Source organism: Helianthus annuus, chromosome 15 (genome assembly GCF_002127325.2).
Source record: "Helianthus annuus cultivar XRQ/B chromosome 15, HanXRQr2.0-SUNRISE, whole genome shotgun sequence".
NCBI classification, from domain to species: domain Eukaryota; kingdom Viridiplantae; phylum Streptophyta; class Magnoliopsida; order Asterales; family Asteraceae; genus Helianthus; species Helianthus annuus.
Window position 1 is genome coordinate 80,499,942 of NC_035447.2, and position 24,515 is coordinate 80,524,456.

Here is a 24,515-nt window from a genome sequence, read left to right on the forward strand (position 1 = left end):
CACATCATTCTCTGTTTCATCTTACATTTCTATTAAACAACACAATATAAAGAAACTCAGATCCTAACAATTGGTATCAGAGCATAGGACAGTCAAATTCGATCTAACAATCAATTTAACATAAAAGTTCAGCTCAAATCTATTGATACTTAAAGTTGTTTGTATCAGTTGAAAAAAACAGAGTAAGAGATAATCACGTACAAAGTTGATTATTCGAAAACTTTTGTAAAATCAACCAAGATGACATCACAATCACATGACCCTCACAACACCGGAACACTATTCAAGCCACCTATGCTTGTCAGATCCGAGTACAATATCTGGCAACGTAAGATGGGCCATGTGTTAGCTAAGTAAAACACCGGATGTTGGAAGTCAGTCATCTTTGGACCACATGTTCCAATGGTGCCTAGTAGTGAAGATCCAAAAGGCTTTGTGCCTAAAAGCTTGAAAATTACTCAGAACAAGATTTTCAGGAAATTGAATTAGATGCAAAGGCTTTTAGCATAGTAGCCTCAGCTCTTCCAAATGACATTTATGCTGGACTGTTACATTGTAACAGTGCCAAAGAGCTGTGGGATGCTCTCAAAGAGCTGTTCGGTGGAACAGAAGAGGTTATCGAAAATAACAGGGAGGTTTTAAACCAACAGTATGAAACGTTTTGCCATGTCAAAGGAGAATCACTAACACAACAGTTTGAACGTTTTAGTTGTCTCATTAGTGAACTTAAACTTGTTAATGTTGAATTTGCAAAATCAACTCTAAATAGTAGGTTTCTAAGATCACTACCTGACAAATGGGACACAATTGCTTTTGTGACTAGAAACTCTGTTGGATTCAAAGAATTAAGTCTGGCCCAACTTCATGGTCGACACCTCACTTATGAGAGAGAGTTGAACCAGAAAAAGAAGTTACAAGAATTAGGGAAGGTTGCTGATGATTACACCTTTGGTAACACATCACTTCTGGGTCAAGAAGAATCTGGTAGTAGTAAGGATCAGAGTTATGATCATTACATTGACATAACTGCTGGTGGAGCTTTAAACAACTCTGATTCTTACTCAACCAACTATGCTTTTACAGCAAGTGGAGAAAACTAGAATTCTGACAACTTATCCTTTGAACTCAATGATCTCCAGCATTTTGATCCAACTGATCTGGTTGAAATGGACATTTTCCACCAACTGGCACTGCTGAGTGTAAGAACCAGTAAGTTTTATAAGAGAATAGGAAGAAAATTTCCAGGGTTACATGGAAATTTAAAAGTGGGGTTGGATAAATCAAAACTAAAGTGCTACAAGTGTAACAGGCTAGGACACTGTGCTAGAGAATGTAGAAGCCAAAATAGTAGACCAATCATAACACATCCTAGCCATAGACCTCAAAACACACAAAACGCTATGCACTATTCCCAATATACCCCTGCTGCTCATGTAAACACTGCTCATTATGCACACCTTGTAACACCTGTTCCAGTGCAATATGTTCAAGCCCTTGTCCCACAAATTCAGTATGTCCAAGCCCCAGTCTCTCAGGTCCAAGTGCAACAACCTACACCACAACATGCTGCACAAACATCTGCTCCAGCAGAGGCTAGTCAGCAAAGCTTCTTTACCCAAGGCTTTGTTGATTGGAGTAGCATGCCTGATGAGTTATCTGATGAAAACTTTGCTCTATTTGCTAAAAATAATGCTCCTTGTGATGAATTCTGTTTTGCAGCTTTAGAGTCAATTCCAGAAGGCTTGGAAACTGAAGAGGGAGAATCCAATGCTGAAACAGTGGATAAAATTACAGAAGCAGTGGTTATTGCTGTTATTGGTGAACAGCTGTTAGAGAAGGAACCTAAACCACTGTTAGAACCTCTTGCTGACCCATGGTGCAAAGATAAAGTGGAGAAGAACACCAGTGCTTGTGAGCATCTCTGTGACTGTGCCATGATGGCTACAGCTAAGTAATCACCTCAGGTCTTGAAAAACCTATGTTCAGACAAATGCATCATAGCATTTGCTAATGTTAAAGAGTTGAATGAAAACTTTAGGGACAAGATTTTAAAAGATGAAGTACAATTTGAGAAGTCTGTTAAAGAACTGAAAAATAAATTGTTTGAAAAAGATAATGAAATCTGCAGTCTTAAACATGAACACAGTATAACCAAGGACCAACTTCAAGCCATGATAGAGAAATATCATGCTTGCAAAAAGGAGTTGGAATCCACCCAAATCTCTTGTGAAAAATGGGTGGAATCCTGCAAAGGTTATGAGCTGATGTTAGAGAAACACCTGTGAGTTTATCAAAACAACCCATCATGAAAGAAAGGATTACACCTCGAAAACACCTGTGAGTTCATCAAAACAACCCATCATGAAACAACAACCATTTGTGTCTGTCCAAACAGCTGTTACAAAATAGTTGAACAAAAACTCTGCTCCAAGAGATGTTCAAGTGACAGATGCACCTCCTGCCAACCAATTCCAAAGAGGAAGAGGTCAACCTCCATACCAAAGGGTCCCACATGTTTATGAGGCTTACAAAAAGCCTTCTAAATCAAAAGTGAACAGGCATCCTTTTGGATTTCAACATCTGACAGGAAATGGTCCATAACAGTGGTTAGAGAAACATTGTTCAAAAACTTTTCAAACCCCTGAGCTAACCACTGTCCATGTTCCTGGACTTGATACTGACTCTGTTGTAACCCCATCCAAAGCCTTATTGGCTTTGGAGACCCTCCTGAACTAATTGTTTACTTCATGTGCAGGGAGCTTATACATGCTTAGATAGTCTTTGGTATGTAGATAGTGGAGGCTCCAGGCACATGACTGGATGTAGAGCCCTACTCAAAGAATTCAAAAATCATGGAGGGGTGATATATCTTTTGGTAACAATTCTAAGGGAAAGGTATTGGGTTCTGGAACAGTTCAGTCAGGAAAAGTCAAGTTTGAAAATGTCAATCTCATTGACAATCTAAAGTTCAACCTCCTTAGTGTCTCACAAATGAGTGACAAAGGCTATGGGTCATTCTTTACTAAGGAGAGTTGCAAGATTGTTGGACGAGAAATGGTCAAAAAGATTGAAGAAATAATAACCAATGGAAAAACTCAACTTGTTGCTCAAAGGAGTTGCAATGTTTATGTAGTTGGCTTGTCAAAAGAGAGCCCTATGACTGATGCCTGTCTGTTCTCAGCTGCCTCTAACAAAGAGACAGAATTATGGCACAAAAGAATGGGGTACACAAATCTCAAGACAATCACTGCTTTGTCAAAACAAGGCCTTGTAAGAGGTCTTCCATAAAAATTGTTTACTTGTCCTGAGCATTGTGTTTCCTGTTTAAAAGGTAAACAACATAAAAGCTCATACAAGTCCATTGAGGAGTCCAAAACAACCAAGTGTTTGCAAATGCTGCACATGGATTTGTTTGGCCCAGTAAAAATCGTGAGCTTGAAAAAGAAAAGATATTGTTTAGTCATTGTAGATGATTTTTCTAGGTTTACATGGACTTACTTCTTACATTCTAAAGATGAGACCGCATGCATTTTACAAGACTTTGTCAAACAGGTTGAAAAGCAATTTGACTTACCAATAAAAGTCTATAGGAGTGACAATGGAACAGAGTTTAGAAACAAGGAGTTGGATGAGTTCTGTGTGTCAAAAGGGATTGTAAGGCAGTACAACATCCCAAGAACACCAGAGCAAAATGGGGTGTTTGAAAGGAAAAACAGAACTTTAATTGAAGCTGCCAGAACAATGCTTGCAGATTCAGGTTTACCCTTACCTTTTTAGGCAGGGGCCGTAAACACTGCTTGCTATGTGCAGAACAGAGTTTTGATCAACCCCAGGCATCAAAATACTGCCTATGAAACTCTGTTCAAGATCAAACCACTGATCTCATACTTCAAAATCTTTGGCTATCCATGTTTTATCTTAAACCTAAAAGATTCGATTTCAAAATTTGCAGCCAAAGTAGATTGTGGTTATCACTTGGGATACTCAACCACTGCCAAGGCCTACAAAGTGTTTAACACAAGGACTAGGTGTGTGGAAGAGACTTTGAATGTAAAGTTCAATGAACTTTCATCACTGAAAATCCCAGCAAACCCTGCTGAATTGTTTGATCTTGATAAATTTACTTTTGAAGATGTGTCTGTCAAGACTAACCCTGCAGGTACACCACAATCTCCATCACAAGACAATGGATATGAAGTTGTAATTCCACAACACAAATTCACATCCACCACCAGATCATCAGATGTTCAAAACAGCTGTCAAAGCTCAACCACTGCTGCATCAACAGTTGTTGATCAAAGTAGCCCTTCAACCTCTGCCACCACATTATCCACAACCACTGTTGATAAAAATCTGCCAACAGTGGATAAAAATCAACATTGTGCCACACCCATTCCTCCTATCCCTCCACCTCCATTTCAAACATATGTTGGATCATCAAAGTCACCAACAGATGTTAGCTCAAATGATTCCCATCTGCAGCCTTCACCCTCTAATGCCATTATTCCATACAAGGGAGATCTAATCTTCCTGAAGTCTCATCCACCAGATCAAATCATTGGCAACATCAATGAAGGGGTTCTCACTAGAAGTCAATCCCAAAACATTTGTCTTTTTGCTGGCTTTCTATCACTCCATCAACTAGTCAAGTACCAAGAGGCACCTAAAGACAACAGTTGGGTAGAAGCTATGCAAGAAGAGCTCCAACAGTTTAAAAGACAACAAGTATGAGAACTTGTACCACTGCCAGAGGGTGTGAGTCCTATTGGCACAAAGTGGGTCTTCAAAAATAAAACTGATGAAAGGGGCATTGTTGTAAAAAATAAAGCTAGGCTTGTGGTTCAAGGCTTTAGACAGGAAGAGGGCATTGACTATGTCACACCCCCAAAATCCACAAGCGGAGTATCACCGCATGGAGGCGTGACTGACCAGGATCAAGCCACCAATCATATTGAACAACGTAATTAAATAAATAAAACCAGCCACAATATAATTGGTGTCTAAAAGAAAGTAACCAACTTTAAGTTAACAACGGAAGCATATAAGGTAAAACCCAAACATAAGTAATAAGTTCATAAGTTTAAATGTTTCAAATGTTTAACATGGCACACAACTGTCCATGTCCCACAACGGCCACGCCTCCCCGTGCAAGCTCCATAAGCACCTAACGACCTGCAAGGCATGTAACAACAAGTCAACAACAAAGTTGAGCGAGTTCACAGTTGGTTGTTTAGTTTTAATGTTTGTTTCGAAAACCATAAGTTGCTTCGTAAACCACGAGTTAGCTAGTATCCTTGTTTCCCAAACCATATCCAAAAATCAGTGGGGGCTTCCCCATGTAAACCACTAGACCGTTTCCATATCGACAACTGACGAACAATAAGTTGTGCCCTACGTCAATGTCTATCATCATTGACTAAGTGCCCAGATCCATTAGTACACGCCCGTCCTACCGGCACGGTGTGAGGCTTGTCAACCCTAATAGCGCTATTAACTAATGACCCGCTCGCCATTGGCCTGATGATTAAGTCGATATAAAAATGAGGGACTTCATGATAGAGTTTTGTCTAGTAAGTTAATGTTGTCGTCCTTCCTATGGAGGAGCGGAGGTACGTAATCTACCCAAGGAGATCACACAGGTTCAATGTTGTCGTCCTTCCTATGGAGGAGCGGAGGTACATATTCTACCCAAGGAGAATATGCAGGTTCTGTTTAATCTCTTTACCCATTCCCTAACCACCGGGAGTCTCATGCCTTGTAGAAAGTGTGAACTCACCTCGGTTTGCTCGGCAGATAAACAAAATGGTCACTTGAGCTATATGTGGTCAACCACGTCCTAACATGGTTACCATACAAGTCAGGTCTAGGTTCAAGTAGTGCACATAAGTTTACACAGAACTAGCAAATCAAGAACACGTAATGATCATGGCAACACGTTAACAGTCAAGTACATATCATATCCTACTTGTGCGACTCACCCTTTGAAGCCCAATAATTACCCGGCCCAACATGTTGTGCGTTCAGCACAACCTTGTGCCATCCACAACATGTTGTGCGATCCAACATATACCCGACCCAACAATTAAGAAGCCCAACAGCATACACAGCCCAATTAATAACAAACACTGATCTTGTGCGGTCCGGATGAACTTGTGCGATCCAGTTAAGTTGTGCGACTGGGTTTGGGCTTTAAGGCCCAACAGTCCAGGCGTTCGTGTGTGGCCCAAGCCTTGTGCGATCGACACTGTCTTGTGCGATCCACAAGGTCTTGTGCGATCATGCATATGCTATGTTGTACACTGTGTTCTAACCAGTTGTACTCCAGCCCATCTTGTGCGACAGCCTTGTGCGATCAGATCAGATCTTGTATGATCTGATCTTGTGCGATCAAGGGAGTCTTGTGCGATTGGTTATCAAATCCCTAGAATCATGCAATCGGTTACAATCCTTCTAACAGTTTCCTAATTCCCATCCATTCAATCAAACCATTACTATCAGTTTCTAAACATGCAATAATCGATCAAATAGGGGTTTTATCATCACATCCCTATGAACTCTAATGATAGTCAAAACATAATCAACAACCATAATCATTTACCCTCATTAACACGGCTCATGCTATTGATTTTTAGCATGCATCCTAACAAGTCTAATCACAACCGATCATCCGAATACGAACACATCACAGCCGACAATCATACATTCGGTTCTTTAACATCATACGATTATCAACTCTATAATGATCTAAATATACTACACATGTGAACCGATTTTTCATGAACACCATACCTCATCAATTTACATTACAATCAAACACATACCATCCCTAAATCACCATGTAATACATATAGATCATAACATCATTTAACACACAACCGATAATTACAAACACTAACCGGTTGAGAGAAGAATAGGATCGATCCGAGCAAGAAAGCTTCGAGGAAGAGGGGATGTTTGCCGTCGGCTTCGAGAGGAGAGAAAGAGAGAGTAGGGTTTTGATGTGTGTTGTGTGATTTTCAAATAATGAGGAGTATACACTCTCCTCATGGGTTATGTGTGTAAAGGGAGTGGGCCGAGGAAAATGCACAAGTACTTGTACAAGGTGCACCTTTTCAAATAAACAGCCTGTCTGCTGAAACTTTTACTAGATTGTCTGAGTCAAAACCTTCCAAAACATAAGCAGGGGAGTCTGAGCAAACTTTGGATGAGTCCACATCTGCTCCTCAAACTCCAACTGCTGAGCCTACTGCTCTTGGTGAACACAGCAGCACAACCACTATTGTGCAACCCCCACCAACAATTCCCAAAAAGACAAAGAAACATCCAAAAAGCCCACCAAACCCACTTAAAAGGGTCTTTTGGAAGATTAAATCCCAGAAGTTAACCCAGTGACAACACAAAAGTCACCAACAACCACTGTTGCTACTTCCTCACAATATCTGGAAAGATCTCCACCCAAAGCCTCAACTTCTCCTACTTCCTCACAAAAAGGAACAGGTTGTAAGCACAGGGACACCACATCATGAAGTATTATCCTCACTTGAGAATATGTTTAACAACCCTTCTCCCTGGGCAAATTCTCTTTCAACACCTATCCCTTCATCTCAACTTCCACCATCTATTCAACCTCTTTTTGATGCCATTGAGCTTCAGACCCAAAACCGCCCCTCTCAATCACACATTAAAGAGAGTACAACCTCAACAATGGCTGCGTCTGAATCACCTCAATTGGGTATTCCACAAACAGCTGAGGAGGTTACACCACTGGAATTTCATGAAATTCCTGTTGGTAGTTCAAGTGGAGCAGCTACTACAGCTGTTGGATCCACTGATCTACATCTGGACAGTAGTTTCATAAGTAAGACTCCCTTGAAGGCAACCACTGCTGATGCTATCAAGGTATCCACTGGTGTGTTCAAGTTAACCACTGGTGTGATTTCCAAGGTAACCACTGCAGAGGGAAGTCCCCAGTACCAAGAAAAAGGGGCATAAGTGGATGAACCATTGTAGACTCTTCCTGGTTCAACTGCTAATACAACTACCACTGGTAGGAAATCAGATAATCCCATTCATTTGGGTGATGGTTTAAAATACCAATATTTGACGAAGAGGCTCTCAACCATGGAAACCACTGTTGCTCAGATGAATGAATCCATTCAATTTTTGGTTCAAGCTTCCAAAAGTTAACCCACTCCACAACAATACTCCCAAGAGCTATGGAATGTTGTTCAACCAATCATTACTGCTCAAAGGGAATTGCAGAAACTCAACATAATCATCAGATGGCACTGATCAGAAGCAACAATGACTGGCACTACCCCTGCACCTATCTACAAAGATGATGATGATCAAGATGATGCCAAAAAGGGGGAGAAACATGACATGAAAAAGTTTGGCAGACCTACTCCAAGGCAAAAGCCAAATCAAAAGCTAGATACTGAGAAGAAGTCTTCTGCAACCACTGATAAACATCTGCCAAAGAAAAGAAAAAGGGAATTGATGAAACCCTAAACATTCAAGCAGATGAAGTGGAAGCAAACACAAAGACTGTTAAAAATCAAAATGAAATAAGGGAAAGGGAGTGGAGAAAGGAAGAAAAGGCAATGTGGGATTGGGAAATCAAAACAAAGGATCTTGGTACCTCCAACAGGAAGAAATCTTTCAAACACAATAAACCACCACTTGCCACATTTTCAAAACCAAAACCATAAAAACAAACACCTGAAAAACAAACCACTGCTGGCACTAAAAGACCATCCACTGCTACACTCAAACCAACACCACCACCACAAAAACAACCTGCCAAAAAGCAGAAAACAAAACCATCCTCACCAAAACCATCCTCATCAAAACCATCCTCACCAATACCATCCAACACTGCAACAAATGTTGACACTTCAACAGTTGTTATGACTATAGCGGTTGAAACACCTGTTGTTTCAACAGTTGTTAGTCAATCATCCACCACTTTCCAATTCCCTTCCCAAGCTATACTCATTCCTATTTCCAAATCTCCAACAAAAACCCCTTCTCCTAAAAATGTTTACACTATAAAAAGAAAGTTTTAGGTGAATGATGATGATATCCTTGCACCTACTCCTATATCATCTTCACCTTTCATTCAAACCAACCCTGAACCATTCAATCCTCCACCATCACCAACATCAAATCCACTGGTTGACCCACAAACACTTGAAGGTCATGATCCTTCAATAACCATCCCATTGGTAGTAAATTATCCTCTGGAGTTGCATGCGGTGAAAGATGAAATGAGGCAATTCTATACAGAGGATGATCCAACTAAAAGAAAGTTCCCATCCCTTCATGGTTTCAGACCTCAAAAGAACATGGAAGAGTATCTGAAACTCAAAGTCAGGCAAGCTGAATATGCTGCTAAGTATGAAGGGTTAGGGCAAGGTGATAAGAACATCTCAAGTCGAATGCAGCAGGGGCTTAGTAAAGTCAAGAAATTGGAAGACTATGCAAGAGACTTAAGCAAAGAGATGTCAAACTTACCACCAAATGTTGATCTGCAAAAGAAGCTGAGGAAAGATCTCTTAGAGCTTATTATGGGAGATAAATTTTATCCTGCCAAAGTTGAATAATTTAAAGACTGACCACTCATAGCTCTCAAAGCAGAAATCAACAGAATTGAAAGAGTAAAGAATGATCCTCAGATGAAGAGGTCTGCACCATTCTGGAACAAGTATAAGAAGACCATTGCAGAACTCACCTTAGAATACAAGAGGAAGAAAGCTGAGTTGGTTGCAGCCAAGTATGGTTCAGCAAAGACCATCTCAAAATGGTCCAGGCAGTATACTGATATGGTCTATGATAAGCTGGAAAAACTAAGAGAGACAGATCCTACAACACCAAAGAAACCAGCATACAAAGACAAAGCCACTGATGAGCCAAAGTAGCAGACCCTCTCTCTAAAAACACTGTTCACATCATCTGACTTATCCACCATTGCCTTAAATCAAAGAAAAAGGCAAAATAAGATAGATGAGGAAGATGCACAGAGAGAAGCTGAAATTATGAAAGAGGCCATCAAGCAAATGATTGGAGAGGATCCTGCTTCAAAGCAACAAGAAACAGCCAAAAGATTAATGAGCAGGCCTCCATCACCAAACTCTTATCAAATAAAGTCCATCCCCAGAAATCCATTGAACTAAAAAATACTAAAGTGGAAGTCTGATAAAAAGAGCCATGTATTGACTTTGCTCAAGTCCAATGGAACAGTTGAACACATTTCAAGGGAGGATGCATTAGGTCTGGATGCAGATGACCTCCTAAATCTTTTAGACCTTCAACTCTGTAGGGATGGAGATGATGAAGATTCCCTCAACTTTGAGCTGCAATTCAAAGGGAAAGTTAGGGAAAATCTTATGAGAGAATAAAGATCACGAATAAGGAAGTGTTTTGGCATCATCTGTTCTAGGGGGAGATTGTTGGCTGAAGTAATCAAGCCCAGAAGAACAGATGATATGAAAAGCCAAAATTGGTTCTCAACAGTTGATCACAATAAGCATTGCATGTCCTAGACTTTCTCCAATGACAGTGGTTATCTATCAGCTGATGACTCTAAGTGCTGATCTTCACAACAACTGTTCATCAAAGAACTGCTGAGGTATAAAGACTGACGCCCTAACAACTGCTGTCTCTCAAGTACTGATGAAGACCAAAGCACTGCTGACTCAAGGACTGATCACCCTGTGAAGAAAGCACTGATCTCCAATATCAGTGCTTAGGCAACAACAGTGGGAAGCTGCATCAGTGTTTATTGTATGATCAATGTTTAGAGGTTGTTAGGTTGTTCGATGTCACTGTCTAGGTGATGTCAGCTTAGATGCTCAGTAGTTAGGTTTGTTCTATAAATAGAACAGTACCTGTACTGTTATATTAGCTCTTTTGCAACAAGCCATCTTATACGAACAAGCTAGTGAGCTCAGGCTGAGGGGGAGTTTAGTGATGCATGTATGCATAGTTGATCTTTGTAATTGATACAATCTTTCGACTAATGAAATCATGTTTGCTGAAAACTGTTCTTCTTTGATTGTGTTATAAAGTTTATTTCCATTTCTGCTGCACATCATTCTCTGTTTCATCTTACATTTCTGTTAAACAACACAATCTCAAGAAACTCAGATCCTAACATTATGTGCTGCACACCATTGATATTTATTTTATATATCGTTTTCTCTTTATAACTAAAAGTTGTAATCGATTGTTATGTGCTGCACAACCTTAACATTTATTTTATATATCGTTTTCTCTTTATAAAACTGATCTATATAAAAAAAACTGGATATTAATTTCTGTCTTAATTTATAAAATTTAAAACATCCTTCACCTTAACAGAAACAACAAACTGAGTTAGTGGTTTAAATTAAAATTTATAAAACTTATGTGACAAAACTATTAATTTTTTTTTTACAAAACTGCATGTGTGTGTGTGTGTATATATATATATATATGTGTGTGTGTGTGTGTGTGTGACAAAATCAATTAAATAAAAGAAATTAAAAAGAGTTGGAGTAAATTGCTAAAATTGTCCCTAAGGTTTTATATTTGCCGGTTTCATCCAAATATCTTTCAACTTAACATAAAAAGTAAACTAAGTTAATGGTTTGGATGAATAAACAAAAGGAAAGGGATAAGAGATAGGGGATGTGATGTGATGTGTTTTAGAGATAAGAGAGAGTGGATATGACATTGAGAGAAAAAGACTAAAATACTCTTTTGAATTAAATTGATTATAAGTGATGTGTTAAAATTCTATTGGATTGGAAGAGTTCTCATAGTTCTCGCAACTGGTAGTTGTTCCTCCTTGAACAGAATCCTATATATATATATATATATATATATATATATATATATATATATATATATATATATATAGGGCAATGCTCTATAAGAAACCCTTAATTTTTAGAAAACTTTCCAAACTTAACATGTGGCCTACATTTATCCACGTCATCCAAGTCAACTCATTATGCTAATTGCCTCTAAGGGTATATTAGTAATTATACATCTATCCATCCAACCCAAGAACTCTTCCCCATTTGATTTGACAGTAGCATTAATGCCCATCACCTCACAAATCACCATACCCCCCATTTATAGATTATTTCATTTTTAAAAGCCAAAATTTCTAGATCTCGTCCCTCATATCTCCTTTAACATCTTCACATGCATACCACCGCACCACCACCATCATCACAACCGCACCACCATCAGTATTGTACCTCCGGCACCACCGTAAACACCTCCAACCCTGTTGCACAACCCCCACCACCGTTGCACCTTTACCACCGTCGGCTGACCCCCGCTGCACAACCCCCACCATTGCCACCACTGCCCCTCCACCACTGCCATCCCCCAACCCCCAACCCATATATTCAGATGTGGAACTGAATATATTTAACCCAAATGGCTATACTTTATTCCTTGAAGAACCATGTGGGTCCGTAGCATCCTCAAAATAACACCAGATCTGAATGTTGCCATCATCAACTACTGCTCAAAGTTCACCGATGTTGACGAGCTCTTGAGATCGTATCAATCTGAACCCGAATGTTCTCCATCCAAAGATTATATTTGGGGGAATGATCTCCATCCGAATGTTGAACTCATATCAACTACAAAGGTTTAATTGTTTGTTTTTTGATTTAAAATTTGTTTGGATTAATTTTGGGGGTTTTTTTAATGTGCGAGGGTAATATTGTTAGATGATTGAAATTTTGAGCTTGGGGACTGTGTGGATGTTTGAGTCATGGATAAATGCTTTTGGATGCGTTGGGAAAGTTTATTATGTTAAGATTATGATATGTAAATTGTAAATGGCCTGTTTCATATTACACGTTACATACTAAATTTCAAGTACATAAATGGCCGGTTTCATATTATACCTTACATGCTTGAATAGTTTGAATCGTTCAATTTCATTTTACCCATTTCACTTTTTTTCTTTTCAGCCGATTATAGAATATGGGTTTTGAAACACGAACACCAAGTATAATAGTTAATAGTTATGTCTAGTTAACGACTTAACGGTTATCTTATCTTTTTGTTATTAGGATGGTGATGGATACAAGGGAAACAAGATCCAATTCTCGGGACCGTTGGTTTCGTCAAACGTGGATCAGATGCTTAAGGATCATGACCATGTTTATGTTACAGCACAACACAACTAACACGTGTTATAGTTTGAGCTTCAGGACATGCATGTGTTACATGTGACGTGAAACCCATGTACAACGTAACACGTGTTAGTGCTATGTATTTTTGTTTACTAGTAATATGTAATGTGAGACTCTTGTTGTTTTCTCTAGTACACGATGTTAAAACGGTCTAGACTTAACACATTTTCTGTTGGAGGCGCCCCCCGTATTTGTACCTCTACTATTACAGTTACTATTGAAGTTTATGCATCCATTCTGGAAGTCCTAACACATGTTATAATAGATGCTTACACACGTTATATCAGGTTTACTCTATTGTTATTAAGTTACTATTGGAGTTTATTCATCCATTATGGAAGTCTTTACACACGTTATAATAGATGCTTAACACACGTTATACATTTTAGTCGCTTAACACATGTTACAGTATGTATATACACATCATGGTGTTTTGGAAACCAATAGCTTATACATGACACCATGTTAGGTTAAACCAAGATTATAACAAAGGGTTAACACATTTTATCCCAGGTATACGGTGTTACGATATTAACTTGTATGTGCCATATTAACTTGTTCACGTGTTACGATCAGTACATGCACATCATAGTGTTTTGAAAACCACTTTCATATACATGAATACAACTCGGGTTACAAAAACATTATAATGGATGCTTAACACATGTTATCATATGTATACAAGTGGGGTTACAACATTACGATATTAACTAAACTCACCATTAAACCCGTCGCCTCCGTCAACTATTTTCAACCTTATCACATGTTAAGCAACTACATGTAATTTGAGACTCTTATTGTTTTGTCTAGTAGATGATGTTAAAACGGTATGGTCTTAACACATTCTGGAAGTCTTAACACACGTTATAATAGACGCTTAACACACGTTATATCAGGTATACTATGTTGTTATAATATATACAAATCATGGTGTTTTAGAAACCACTAGCTTATACATGACATCATGTTGGGTTAAACCAAGATTATATCAGAGGCTTAACACATGTTATCCCAGGTATACGGTGTTACAATATTAACTTGTATGTTCCATATTAACTTGTACACGTGTTACGATCAGTATATGCACATCATGGTGTTTTGCAAACCACTTTTGATATACATGAATACAAGTCGGGTTATAATGGATGCTTACATGTTATCATATGTATACAAGTGGGGTTACAACAAGATTACGATATTAACTAAGCTCACCATTAAACTCATCGCCCCCGTCGACTGTTTTCACCCTTGTCACATGTTAATCAATTTCATGTTCCGAACAGACAAATTATAACACATGTTAGATCAGTATATACACATGATGGTGTTTTGTAAACCACTAGCTTATACATGAATACATGTCAGGTTACAAAAAGATTATAACAGAGGCTTAACACATGCTATACATTCCAAATTGTGCAAAACAAACACATGTTATAAACGAACGAAGAGTTCTTTTCCACGTTATATATCATTCTAATAGGGGCTTAACACATGTTATACATGAACACATGTCAGGTTACATCATGGTGTTCTGTTATAGAATGAACCACTAACACATGTTATAAACGAACGAAAACTTCTTTCCCAAAAGATTTGACTTATTCAATGTCCCCGCATTAACGTCGCCTATATTCATCCAGCTTGTCAATTGAATATCTTTATGGATCTATTTCTATAAATCAACACACGTTATATATCATTCTAACAGGTGCTTAACACATGTTATGAGTATGTTTCTGTAAATTAAACAACCCAACAAAAAGAAACACTTACTGTTCAGATCAAAAGCCTAAACCAGCAACCAAACCAACAAAAAAACAATTATTCTTAAGATCAAAATCCCCAAACAAGCAATCAAACCAACAATAAAATCTCGTTCAAAATCTCATCCTAAAGTTTTCGATTTATTTAAAATACATAAACATTAACCATTACTAGATCTTGATTGAAGACAGAGGAGAGGAGAGAGAGAGAGAACATTAACCATTACTAGATCTTGACTCCGACGACGTTCCGAACTCCGGCGCCACGAACCACCCACCCTCCACCACCTTCTACAACCATCCACTGTCTCCGCTATCAACTACCAACAACCCAGAATGAACCAACCACCACCTTCCACCAACCACCAGATCTGCAACCACCATCGTGCCTCACTCATCGTGCATCTACCGCCTCCCCTGCCCCAACCATAACGGTCAACAACACCACCGCCACAGCGCTGCTGCTGTCGTGGGTGGCTGGAAACCCACCAGTTTTCTCTCTCTCGTTCGATTTCTCTGGACCTCTCTTTCTCTTTCGATTTCTCTGGTACTCTCTCTCACGGCTCTCACTCTCTCTCTAGGCTTTGCAGGTTGTAAGTGTTGTGTAGAGAGAAGGGAAAGTCATGGGGGCTAGGGTTTTGATTTGGGGAGGAGAAAATGAGATATGTGATTTTAGAGAGAGGGAATTAAGAGAGTTGAGATGAGATTGTGATTTTGAAATGGATATGAAGAGAGAGAAAGATCAGTGCATTAAAGAGAGATGATATGATTGGATAGTGGAGAGAGAAGGAATTTACTTCCAAAAATGCCCTTCTAGTTGACTAATGTGTATTATAACATTTCTTTTAAATCTAATTGTTACCAAAATTATGAGAGCCATTGATCAAGTTAGATGAAAGTTAATCAATGGGTGACAATGGGTTTGCATAGATTTTTAAAAAAGATAGAGTTTCTTATATAGCCAAGCCCTATATATATATATATATATATATATATAGAGAGAGAGAGAGAGAGAGATAGAGAGAGAGAGGAAGATTAACGTACATTACGGCTTAATGTACATCACGTACGACAGATATTTACGCACGTTCAATTTAGAATCACACACGTTGTAACTCAAAAATCCAAAATCACGCATGTTGAAAACAATAATCACGCATATTGAAAACATTAATCATGTATGTTATAGAACAAAATCCCGCACGTTGTCGTACGTGATGTACGTTAAGCCGTAATGTATTTTATACCTTCTCTCTCTCAATGGTTTAAAATTCATTACATTCTTTGTATTTAAAATAAATAAAACATAAAAATATTGTAGTACATATTCATAAATGTATCGTATTCAGAAAGGTATGTTTATTGTGATCAATCTGACCCGACTTGAGCTCTTGTTGACCCGAAAATGTTTATATCTGGTTGTATGAAATTAATGTATCTAAAAATAGTTCTAGTTCTAGGTGTGCCTCTAGCATCAAACACCCCCCCCCCCCCCCAACCCAAAAAAAAAAAGAAAAAAAAATCCCCAACCCCTGTGTTTGGCTCAGTGACTATAATCTGCCCATTTTGGGTCAGCCAAGGTTGTCATTTGGAAAAGCTCCAAATCTTTGCTTTTGGAAATGACTTATTGGCTTTTTAATAAGTCATTTCCAAACTCAATCCCAAACACCCCCTGCACGTCCACCATACGTATCTAGTAGCAAGAGCCGGATAGAAAAGCGAGTAAAACCATTAAACTTTTAATGATTTATTTGTTTGATGCAATAAGACGAACGCATACAAGAAACGTTACAAGTCAAATTGAGATGAAATGAAAATCTCAAGTGGGAATATACAATAAGAAAAAAAAAATTAAAGATCCCTCCTACATAATGGACAAGACCCATGTCTCACCAGCCATTCATCAATGCAAGGTAGGTGAAAAATGTGATGACAGTGTGGCAAACTCCTCACTATTTCTCCTACTTGAAAATCCTACAACACCAAATTATCAAAATTCAAAGTGGGGTCTTATAGTATTAAATTGTATGGAAATCTTTAATTCACAAAAGTGAATAATCAATCAACTTGTCACTGGATCTAATACAAAAGATAAAAGGAGTTGTGTTATATGTGATTTTATGTGCATTGGATGTTCGTTTATTGTTCAACCTGTTTTTTTTTAATTTGACCCGTTTAAAAAATAACCCGAATCAAAATATTAATAAGAAAATATCATGATAAAAACGAAAAAATAACTATATTACCTGAAGGCACACGGAACAAGAAACGCGTTCTCCAGATTCATCAACATCATTATCGCAAGTAATGGCGATTTTAGGTATTTTTTCCACAGAATACTCAGTCAAGCCTTTAGATCCACCAATGTCAAATATGTTATGCACCTCATCAAAGCTTGTTTCAATAGCTCCCATCTATTGTCCAACAAGAAAATCAGGAATCCTTTAAAATTTTCTTTCTTGTTACCATTTTAATTGACTGATTTACCTGACTCTGAACCGCACTCAACATAGCTGGACCAATCCGTTCGCGTACAAGCCTTCCGTTTAACAAGCTTACAATGACATCAATCTGGTGTAACAAGTGTCATTAGCTTTAGTGGTGTTTAGTTCTATGTTTTAGAATTGGTAATTCTTGAAGAATTTGAGTCATACTCTATATTAAGTTGCTTAAAAGCCAGGGTTAACGCCCCCCGTTTTGACGCGAACCCATTTTGGTCAGAAAATGTTTTGACCCGTTACCCGACCCACCCATTTTGCCAGGCTTAGCAAGGATATACATAGAAATTTGCATTTATCATGATGATTAGTTTCTTGCAACTTCTTATAGTTTTTTTTTTTCTAACCATGGGAACGCGATACTGGAAAACTCACGGGACCCAACCAATACCCTGCTAACCAACGGGGTAAGTAAATTGCAGATTGCGCTGTCAGGTGGCCTTAAAGAGGCTATGGCACGACACTAGTGGAAGCAAGATCAATTTACTCAAAGTTGTCGATGCCTACAAAGGGTAAAACTGAATTGCTTACCAAATAAAGAAAACAACAGATCCTGGATTCTTCAGATTTCCACAAAATAAGGGAAGATTCAAAGACTTCTATCGAAAAAACCGCACCCGAAATGGCTCCAATTGCAGCCCCTCTAACAAAACCACTTTCTGTCTCTTGCCCTATTAAAGCCCCTGTCATTGCTCCTAGTAAAGTCCCTACTGCATTACATAAAACATCATCATCATTCTCATTAGATTGAACTTTCAGCAAAAACGGTGGAAATCAAAGTTATAACATGCATATCCTTAATATAGGTTAATGCTATAGGTACACCGCACCCAATCTGCACACCAGCATGCATGTCACATCATACAGGCGTAAAAGTTGTACCACCCGTATAACTTTCGCAGATCACAGACCTGTCACATTATACGGGTCGTATAACTTTCGTAGATCACAGACCTGTCACATTACACAGGTCGTATAACTTCTGACATCACTCAGTTTTAGTAAAGTTATACGGCCCATATGGCAAAAATGTTATACGTCCAGTATAACTTGCCGGTGGTGTGTATAGCCTGACCCTTTTTTACCCATCAACATTCATAGATTTCCTACCTTAAATAAAAAAATAAAAAAAAAACATATAATCTTATATTCTTGATCAGCAACAAAATGTCCAACTACAAACTAAGATCATCAAACATAGAGTTCAAATCACAGAAAACCCACATCAAAAAACCATTAAAGATTTACACTCAACAAGTTGTACCTATCAGATTCAAACACAAAACACAAAACAAAAAATCTATGAAACAAATTATAGAGCACATACCTAATGCAAAGAAGAAGGTGAGAATTGCAGAGAAAACATTCCCAAGAACCATGGAAACAGCAGAACTAATGAAATCTTTCACTTTAAACAAAACATTTCTGACTGAAAAACATGAAATATGTGAAAATGATGGTGCAAAATGGGATGCATAAGTGTATACCTCCATTTTTGTTTATTATTTTTTTAACTTTTTTTTCTGATTTTTGTTTGAATTGCATTTAGTGAAAGAGCAAAATATATGAAAAGATGAAATCAAAGGTAGATGAGCAAGAAGCATTTATGAATTATGGGTTTCTAAATCTCTTGTTGGCTTGTGGGGTCAAAGGGACATTTAGTAACCTGACACACACAAACTAATTCTTTCTTGCTAAGAAAAAAATAATAAATACTTGAGTGCTTTAGTCAATATATCAATAACCTTTTTTAATTCTTTTCTTTTTTATAGAGTAAATTTCAAAGTTCGTCCTTTATGTATGTCTAAAATATCAAAGTATGTCTTTTATCTTTAATAACCTCAGAAAATATACTTAATGTTTGAAAAACCATTCAGGTTATGTCCTTTAGTCATAACACAATTAGTTTTCATGGTTAAAGTTGACTAAGTCAATCCCACATAAGGGTATTTTAGTCATTTTATCCTAAATATTATAATAAATAATCATAAAACCAATAAATAAAACAATTTATTACAGATACACAATTACACAGACAACTCACTTAGCCACCTCCACCACCACTCCCTTTACTCTCACCACCATTCCCACCCCAACCACCGTCCACGGCCACCCCCTAGACACCACCATTTCACCTGCAATCTATGGCAACCTCCGGCCATCACCACCCGCGCCTGCCGGAAATAAACTCAAGCAAAAACAAACCATCAGAACCACCACCACCGAGCCTGCAACCTCCGGCAATCTCTAGTCATCATCACCCATAACCACCCGCCGGACATAAATCCAAGCAACAACAATACAAACCTCAACCAGTTTTAAATCGACCTCTTACCTTTCTCTTTCCAAAATCAAATGCAATTACAAATCTCAGGCTTCAATTATAGATCTCAAACATCAATTACAGATCTAGGGCTTCATCATAAGTTCCGAAAATTTCAAGTCTTCACTTACAGATCTAGATCTCAGGCTGGTCACAGCGGTTAGGGTTTCAATCACTGAACAGATCTCCGAAAATTTCACTGAACAAATCACTGAACAAATCGTGTGCTGGTCACAGTGGTTAGGGTTTCCGAGTTCTGGTTGCGTGCTGATATGAATCGGAAGCGTGCTGGTCGCGCGGTGGTGGGGGAAGTGGTGGTGGTTAGGGCGGTTGACGACGCCGAGGAACTCTGTGTCCATGGAAACGATGTCGATGCTTCAAGATGGTGGTTGCTGATGGGGTGGTGGTGTTGTTGGTGGCAGGTGGATGGTGGTGACGGCGGTTGTGGTGGGAGACGGTGGGAGCAGGTGGTGGTGGTGGTAGGGGAGTTAGAGAGAGATAGAAATGTGATAGAGAGAGAAAAATTATGTCTCTATATATGTATAATTAGAGAGAGAGAAGAGAGAGTGTGTGTGTTCTAGAGAGAGAGACAGAGTGTGGGAGAGAGAGAGAGAGGATGATGGTAGAATGACATTAATGCCCTCATGTGCTTCTCACATGACCTGACTTAACTGGGAAAACAAACTAGGTTTAGGGTAAAGGACATAACCTGAATGGTTTTTCAAACATTAAGTATGTTTTCTGAGGTTATTAAAGATAAAGGACATACTTTGATATTTTAGACATACATAAAGGACGAACTTTGTAATTTACTCCTTTTTATATTTTTAAATAACCGACTATGTTAGCCGAGTATGCTTCATGTTTCATGCACTATCAATGTATGAGAAGTTGTGTTTAAAATGTAGTTAAGTAAGATGATGTGTTTGAAATAAAAGTGTTGTGGGAATTAATGTGGAGATTTGTCATACATAGGAGATGGGTGAACAAACCTTGAAGCCATGAGAGGTCCTGGCGAAAATGAATAGCCATGAGTGTGTAGTGACATATGGTCGATAACGGTGAGAGTGTTAAGAGGGTCGAGATCATGACTAGAATGATGGGTTTTGTTGAAGACAATGAGATTGGAGGAAGAGTGTAGCGATTCAAATAAAATAGACGAGAGCGTGTATAATGATATGGTGTATTTTTTTTTTCTTTTCTTGTAAGAGGGTTGTTTATTTTTTATTTATTTTTGTCCATTCTTATTATAATGAGGTTGTTTTTATTGTTTTTGACCTCATATCTTTTCCCATTTTCATCCTAATGGAACAAATATAAAATGAGACAATCAATGTAATAAACAATGGGTTTTATTAAACAAACCTATTAACTTATTGTAGGGTAAGTTACTTTTTGAGTCTCTGTGTTTTATGGATTTTAACTAGTTGAGTTCAAAAGCAAAAAAGTTTAATGATCTGAGTCCTTATAAGCATTTTCTTTAACCATTTGAGTCCATTTTTTAGATGTCTGTTAAGTCCCCCACGTGCAATCCACGTGAGGGGTATTTTCGTCCATTAAGCCTATTAAGTGTTAATTGCTCCTGTATTTATCTCACCAACCTCAATTAAAACCCTATATTTCAGGCTCGAGCTCGGGCTCGGACTCGTTAAAGCTCGACTCGTTCGAACTTTTTACCAATCCCGAGTAGCTCTCGAGCCGTTGCGCATCATTTACACCCCTAGCTAGCCCTAACGCATTTGATGAAAATGTTGACTTTTCTGATTCCCATTTTGGGCATCTTCAGGGGATGGGATCTCCATCGGCTCTAGGATCATCTTTGTCAAGAAGCAACACCCCTTATCCACAGCTTATGGCTCGATCGGCTAGCCCACTGGTGCCTTCAGATCTAGCATCTGATTTCTCCAATTTGAGATGTCGTGAAGATTCACCATTGTTCTTCGTTCGATTGTAGATGATGATCAACGAGATGGATTGAAGTTTATCAGTGGAATTGTGAGCGAGTGTAACATTTGGGAGGTAAAAATAGGGTTTTAATTGAGGTTGGACAGATAAATTCAGGAGCAATTAACACTTAATAGGCTTAATGGACGAAAATACCCCTCACGTGGATTGCACGTGGGGGGCTTAACAGCAGACTTAACAGAAATCTAAAAAATGGACTCAAATGGTTAAAGAAAATGCTTATAGGGACTCAGGTCATTAAACTTTTTGCTTTTGGACTCAACTAGTTAAAACCAATAAAACACAGGGATTCAAAAAGTAATTTACCCCTTATTGTATTATCAAAATACAATAAGCTCACCCAAACACTACTTAAATGACTTTGACATATTAGTTTATCAATAGGTTTAAAAGTTTCTTTTACAAACACCCCTTAAACAGTGTCTTTTTTACAAACAAATAAATGGTTATCAATAAGCTAACAAAACATGAGACTAAGTTTTCCTTTTTTTTTTTTCACTTTCACCACTAATTTCTATCTTTACGGCGTCTTTAAATATGCTGTTAAAATTATGATAAATTTTAGCCATTGCGAATCTCCTTTCTAATCCCATATAAGCATTCGTTATATCAACTGAAATACATCATTATAATTATAGAATCAAATTGGAATTATAGAGTAAGTTGAGCGAAAAGAATTATACATATAAATACCAATTTTGTAGCAAGAACGTGTTTATACATACATAATAAACACTTGAACACTATATTTTTATCCACGTGTAACCAATGTTTTAAAACCCGGTTTTTAAATTAAACCAGATTAGGCTAAAAATGGTTTAAGCAGTTGAACCATGTTATACCGAGTGGTTCAACCGGGTTGACTAGTTAACTCTATAATTTCATAAATTACAACATCAACTCAAAAGGTTAATCCAAAAATGCATGATTACATACTAAAAGATAATCCAAAAGCTAATCCATAATAAAAAACAATCCAAAAGATAATTGAAAATCATTCAATTTTCTAACAAGCTCTTTTAAATGAAAGTGTACAATATTTTTAAGCCATTTGAGTGTTAATACATCAAGTTCATGATTGCATAAAAGATGAAATTCACTATTATCGTTATCCTCATCAACTAGAGGATAACTATTTTCTTTTCATACAATATTAAATAAGAACTTTTAGTTACTAAGAATATAATATATTAAAATTACGTAAGATACGTAACATATATAATAAAATAAGTAACAACCCAAACTAAAATAACCTTGGGCCGGTACCGGTATTACGTTTCAAACCTGTATACCAGATTTTACCCCGGTACAAACCTTATGCCGTTTCACTTATTTACCGGGGTGTTTCCTACCGGATTTACATCTGGAAACGCTAATACCGATATAACCGACCGATATTTACCGGTTTTTTAAACACTGCGTGTAACATACCTGACGTCAAGAAAATTAATGGTCAGTATTTTATATATTGAAAGATATTTTGATATATGAATGATAAGGATTGGGGCCAACCATAAATTACTAACACTTGTAAATTGCATATTTAAAGTTGGACGGCCCACACATGAACATTTATGTAGCTAGTAATGCAGTAGTGTATATTTCATATAAAGGGTAGGGGCATCCATCACTCATCACTCACTCACAACTTTCAATTAAGTTCCGTCATGTCATCAAGCATTATTTCATCACTAGTGATAGATTTTAGTGGAAATGTCCGTCACTTATGATGAAATTCCATCACTCACAACCTTTTTTTTAATTATAAATTAACAAAAAAACACTAAAATTATAAATTATAAATTTCATTAAAATTAAAAACAATATTTCTAAAAATATTTTAGACTACGATAAAAATAAAAACATACATAAAAAACTCTACTCCTCGAACGAATTAGGAAATTCCAAACCTAAAGAACCTACTAGTTGATTAAATCGTATCTCAACCGAAAGTGAATTTCTTCATCACGCAAGTCTTGTTGGATATTTTCGGGAACGACAACTTGTGTAGGAGGGAGGATCCGGCACCCAATCTGGAGATATTGCACGTATGTCTTCTTTGATTAGCATATTGTGCAATATGATACATACATATACTATGCTATGTATTGATTTCTTATTCATTGCATGAACCGGTCGGCTTAGTATGCCCCATCTACCCTTTAAAACACCAAAAGCTCTCTCAACATCTTTTCTTGCCGATTCTTGCAACTTTTTAAACGCCTTTTATTTAGCCTCGACAGGAAATGCATGAGCTTTCACAATAACAGACCATGATGGGTTGATACCATCCACAAGAAGAAAGCTTCGTCTGTAATATCGTCCGTTAACATAGAATGGACAGAAGGGCGCGGTACCATCCGTTACGATTGAAACAACGGCGACGTGTGCAAAACATTGATGTCGTTGTTTGAACCTGGAACACCAAAATATGAATGCCAAAACCATAAATGATTGATGGTTGGTCTTTTGACGTCACCTTTAACATACACCCCTCGCAACTCTCTTAGACAGTTTCTCCACTCGACATGTGTACAATCGATGCTACCGAGCATCCCTGGAAAATGCCATCTAGCCTCATGTGCGGCGTAAATACGTGAGATGTCGTGTCTCGTCGGTTTACGTAAAAACTCTTTACCATACAATTTAATGACCGCGTTATAAAAAAATGTAGACATTCATGTGAAGTTCTGTCCGACATAGCTAAGTATTCATCAAATTGATCGGGAGGGTTACCTGTCGCTAGTTGGAGAATGACAGA

General features: G+C 37.9%; 1 protein-coding gene across 2 annotated transcripts; it reads right to left on the reverse strand.

Annotated features, from left to right (window-relative positions):
* Positions 1–4,993: 4,993 nt before the first annotated feature.
* On the reverse strand, positions 4,994–19,142 carry LOC110912039 (NEP1-interacting protein 1). Of its 2 annotated transcripts, none has more exons than XM_035983960.1 (5): positions 18,794–19,142; positions 17,998–18,176; positions 17,456–17,539; positions 17,215–17,382; positions 4,994–5,172 (listed from the first exon to the last, which is right to left on the reverse strand). In XM_035983960.1, exons 1-5 carry the CDS (start codon positions 18,957–18,959, stop codon positions 5,098–5,100), a joined length of 672 nt encoding a protein of 223 aa, XP_035839853.1. In that variant the 5' UTR covers positions 18,960–19,142; the 3' UTR covers positions 4,994–5,097. The 2 variants fall into 2 exon arrangements, with proteins under 2 accessions (XP_035839853.1, XP_022012401.1); XM_022156709.2 differs by lacking the exon at positions 4,994–5,172 and adding an exon at positions 16,680–16,942 and having other exon boundaries at positions 18,794–19,135.
* Positions 19,143–24,515: the final 5,373 nt, after the last annotated feature.

Coding starts and splice junctions, on each gene's coding strand:
- LOC110912039 (XM_022156709.2), bottom strand. CDS start 18,959: ATGGAGGTATACACTTATGCATCCCATTTTGCACCATCATTTTCACAT. Junction 17,540..17,997: donor TCTGTTGTTTTCTTTATTTG/GTAAGCAATTCA, acceptor TTGTTACACCAG/ATTGATGTCATTGTAAGCTT. Junction 16,943..17,214: donor CTTGTTCCGTGTGCCTTCAG/GTAATATAGTTA, acceptor TTGGTGTTGTAG/GATTTTCAAGTAGGAGAAAT.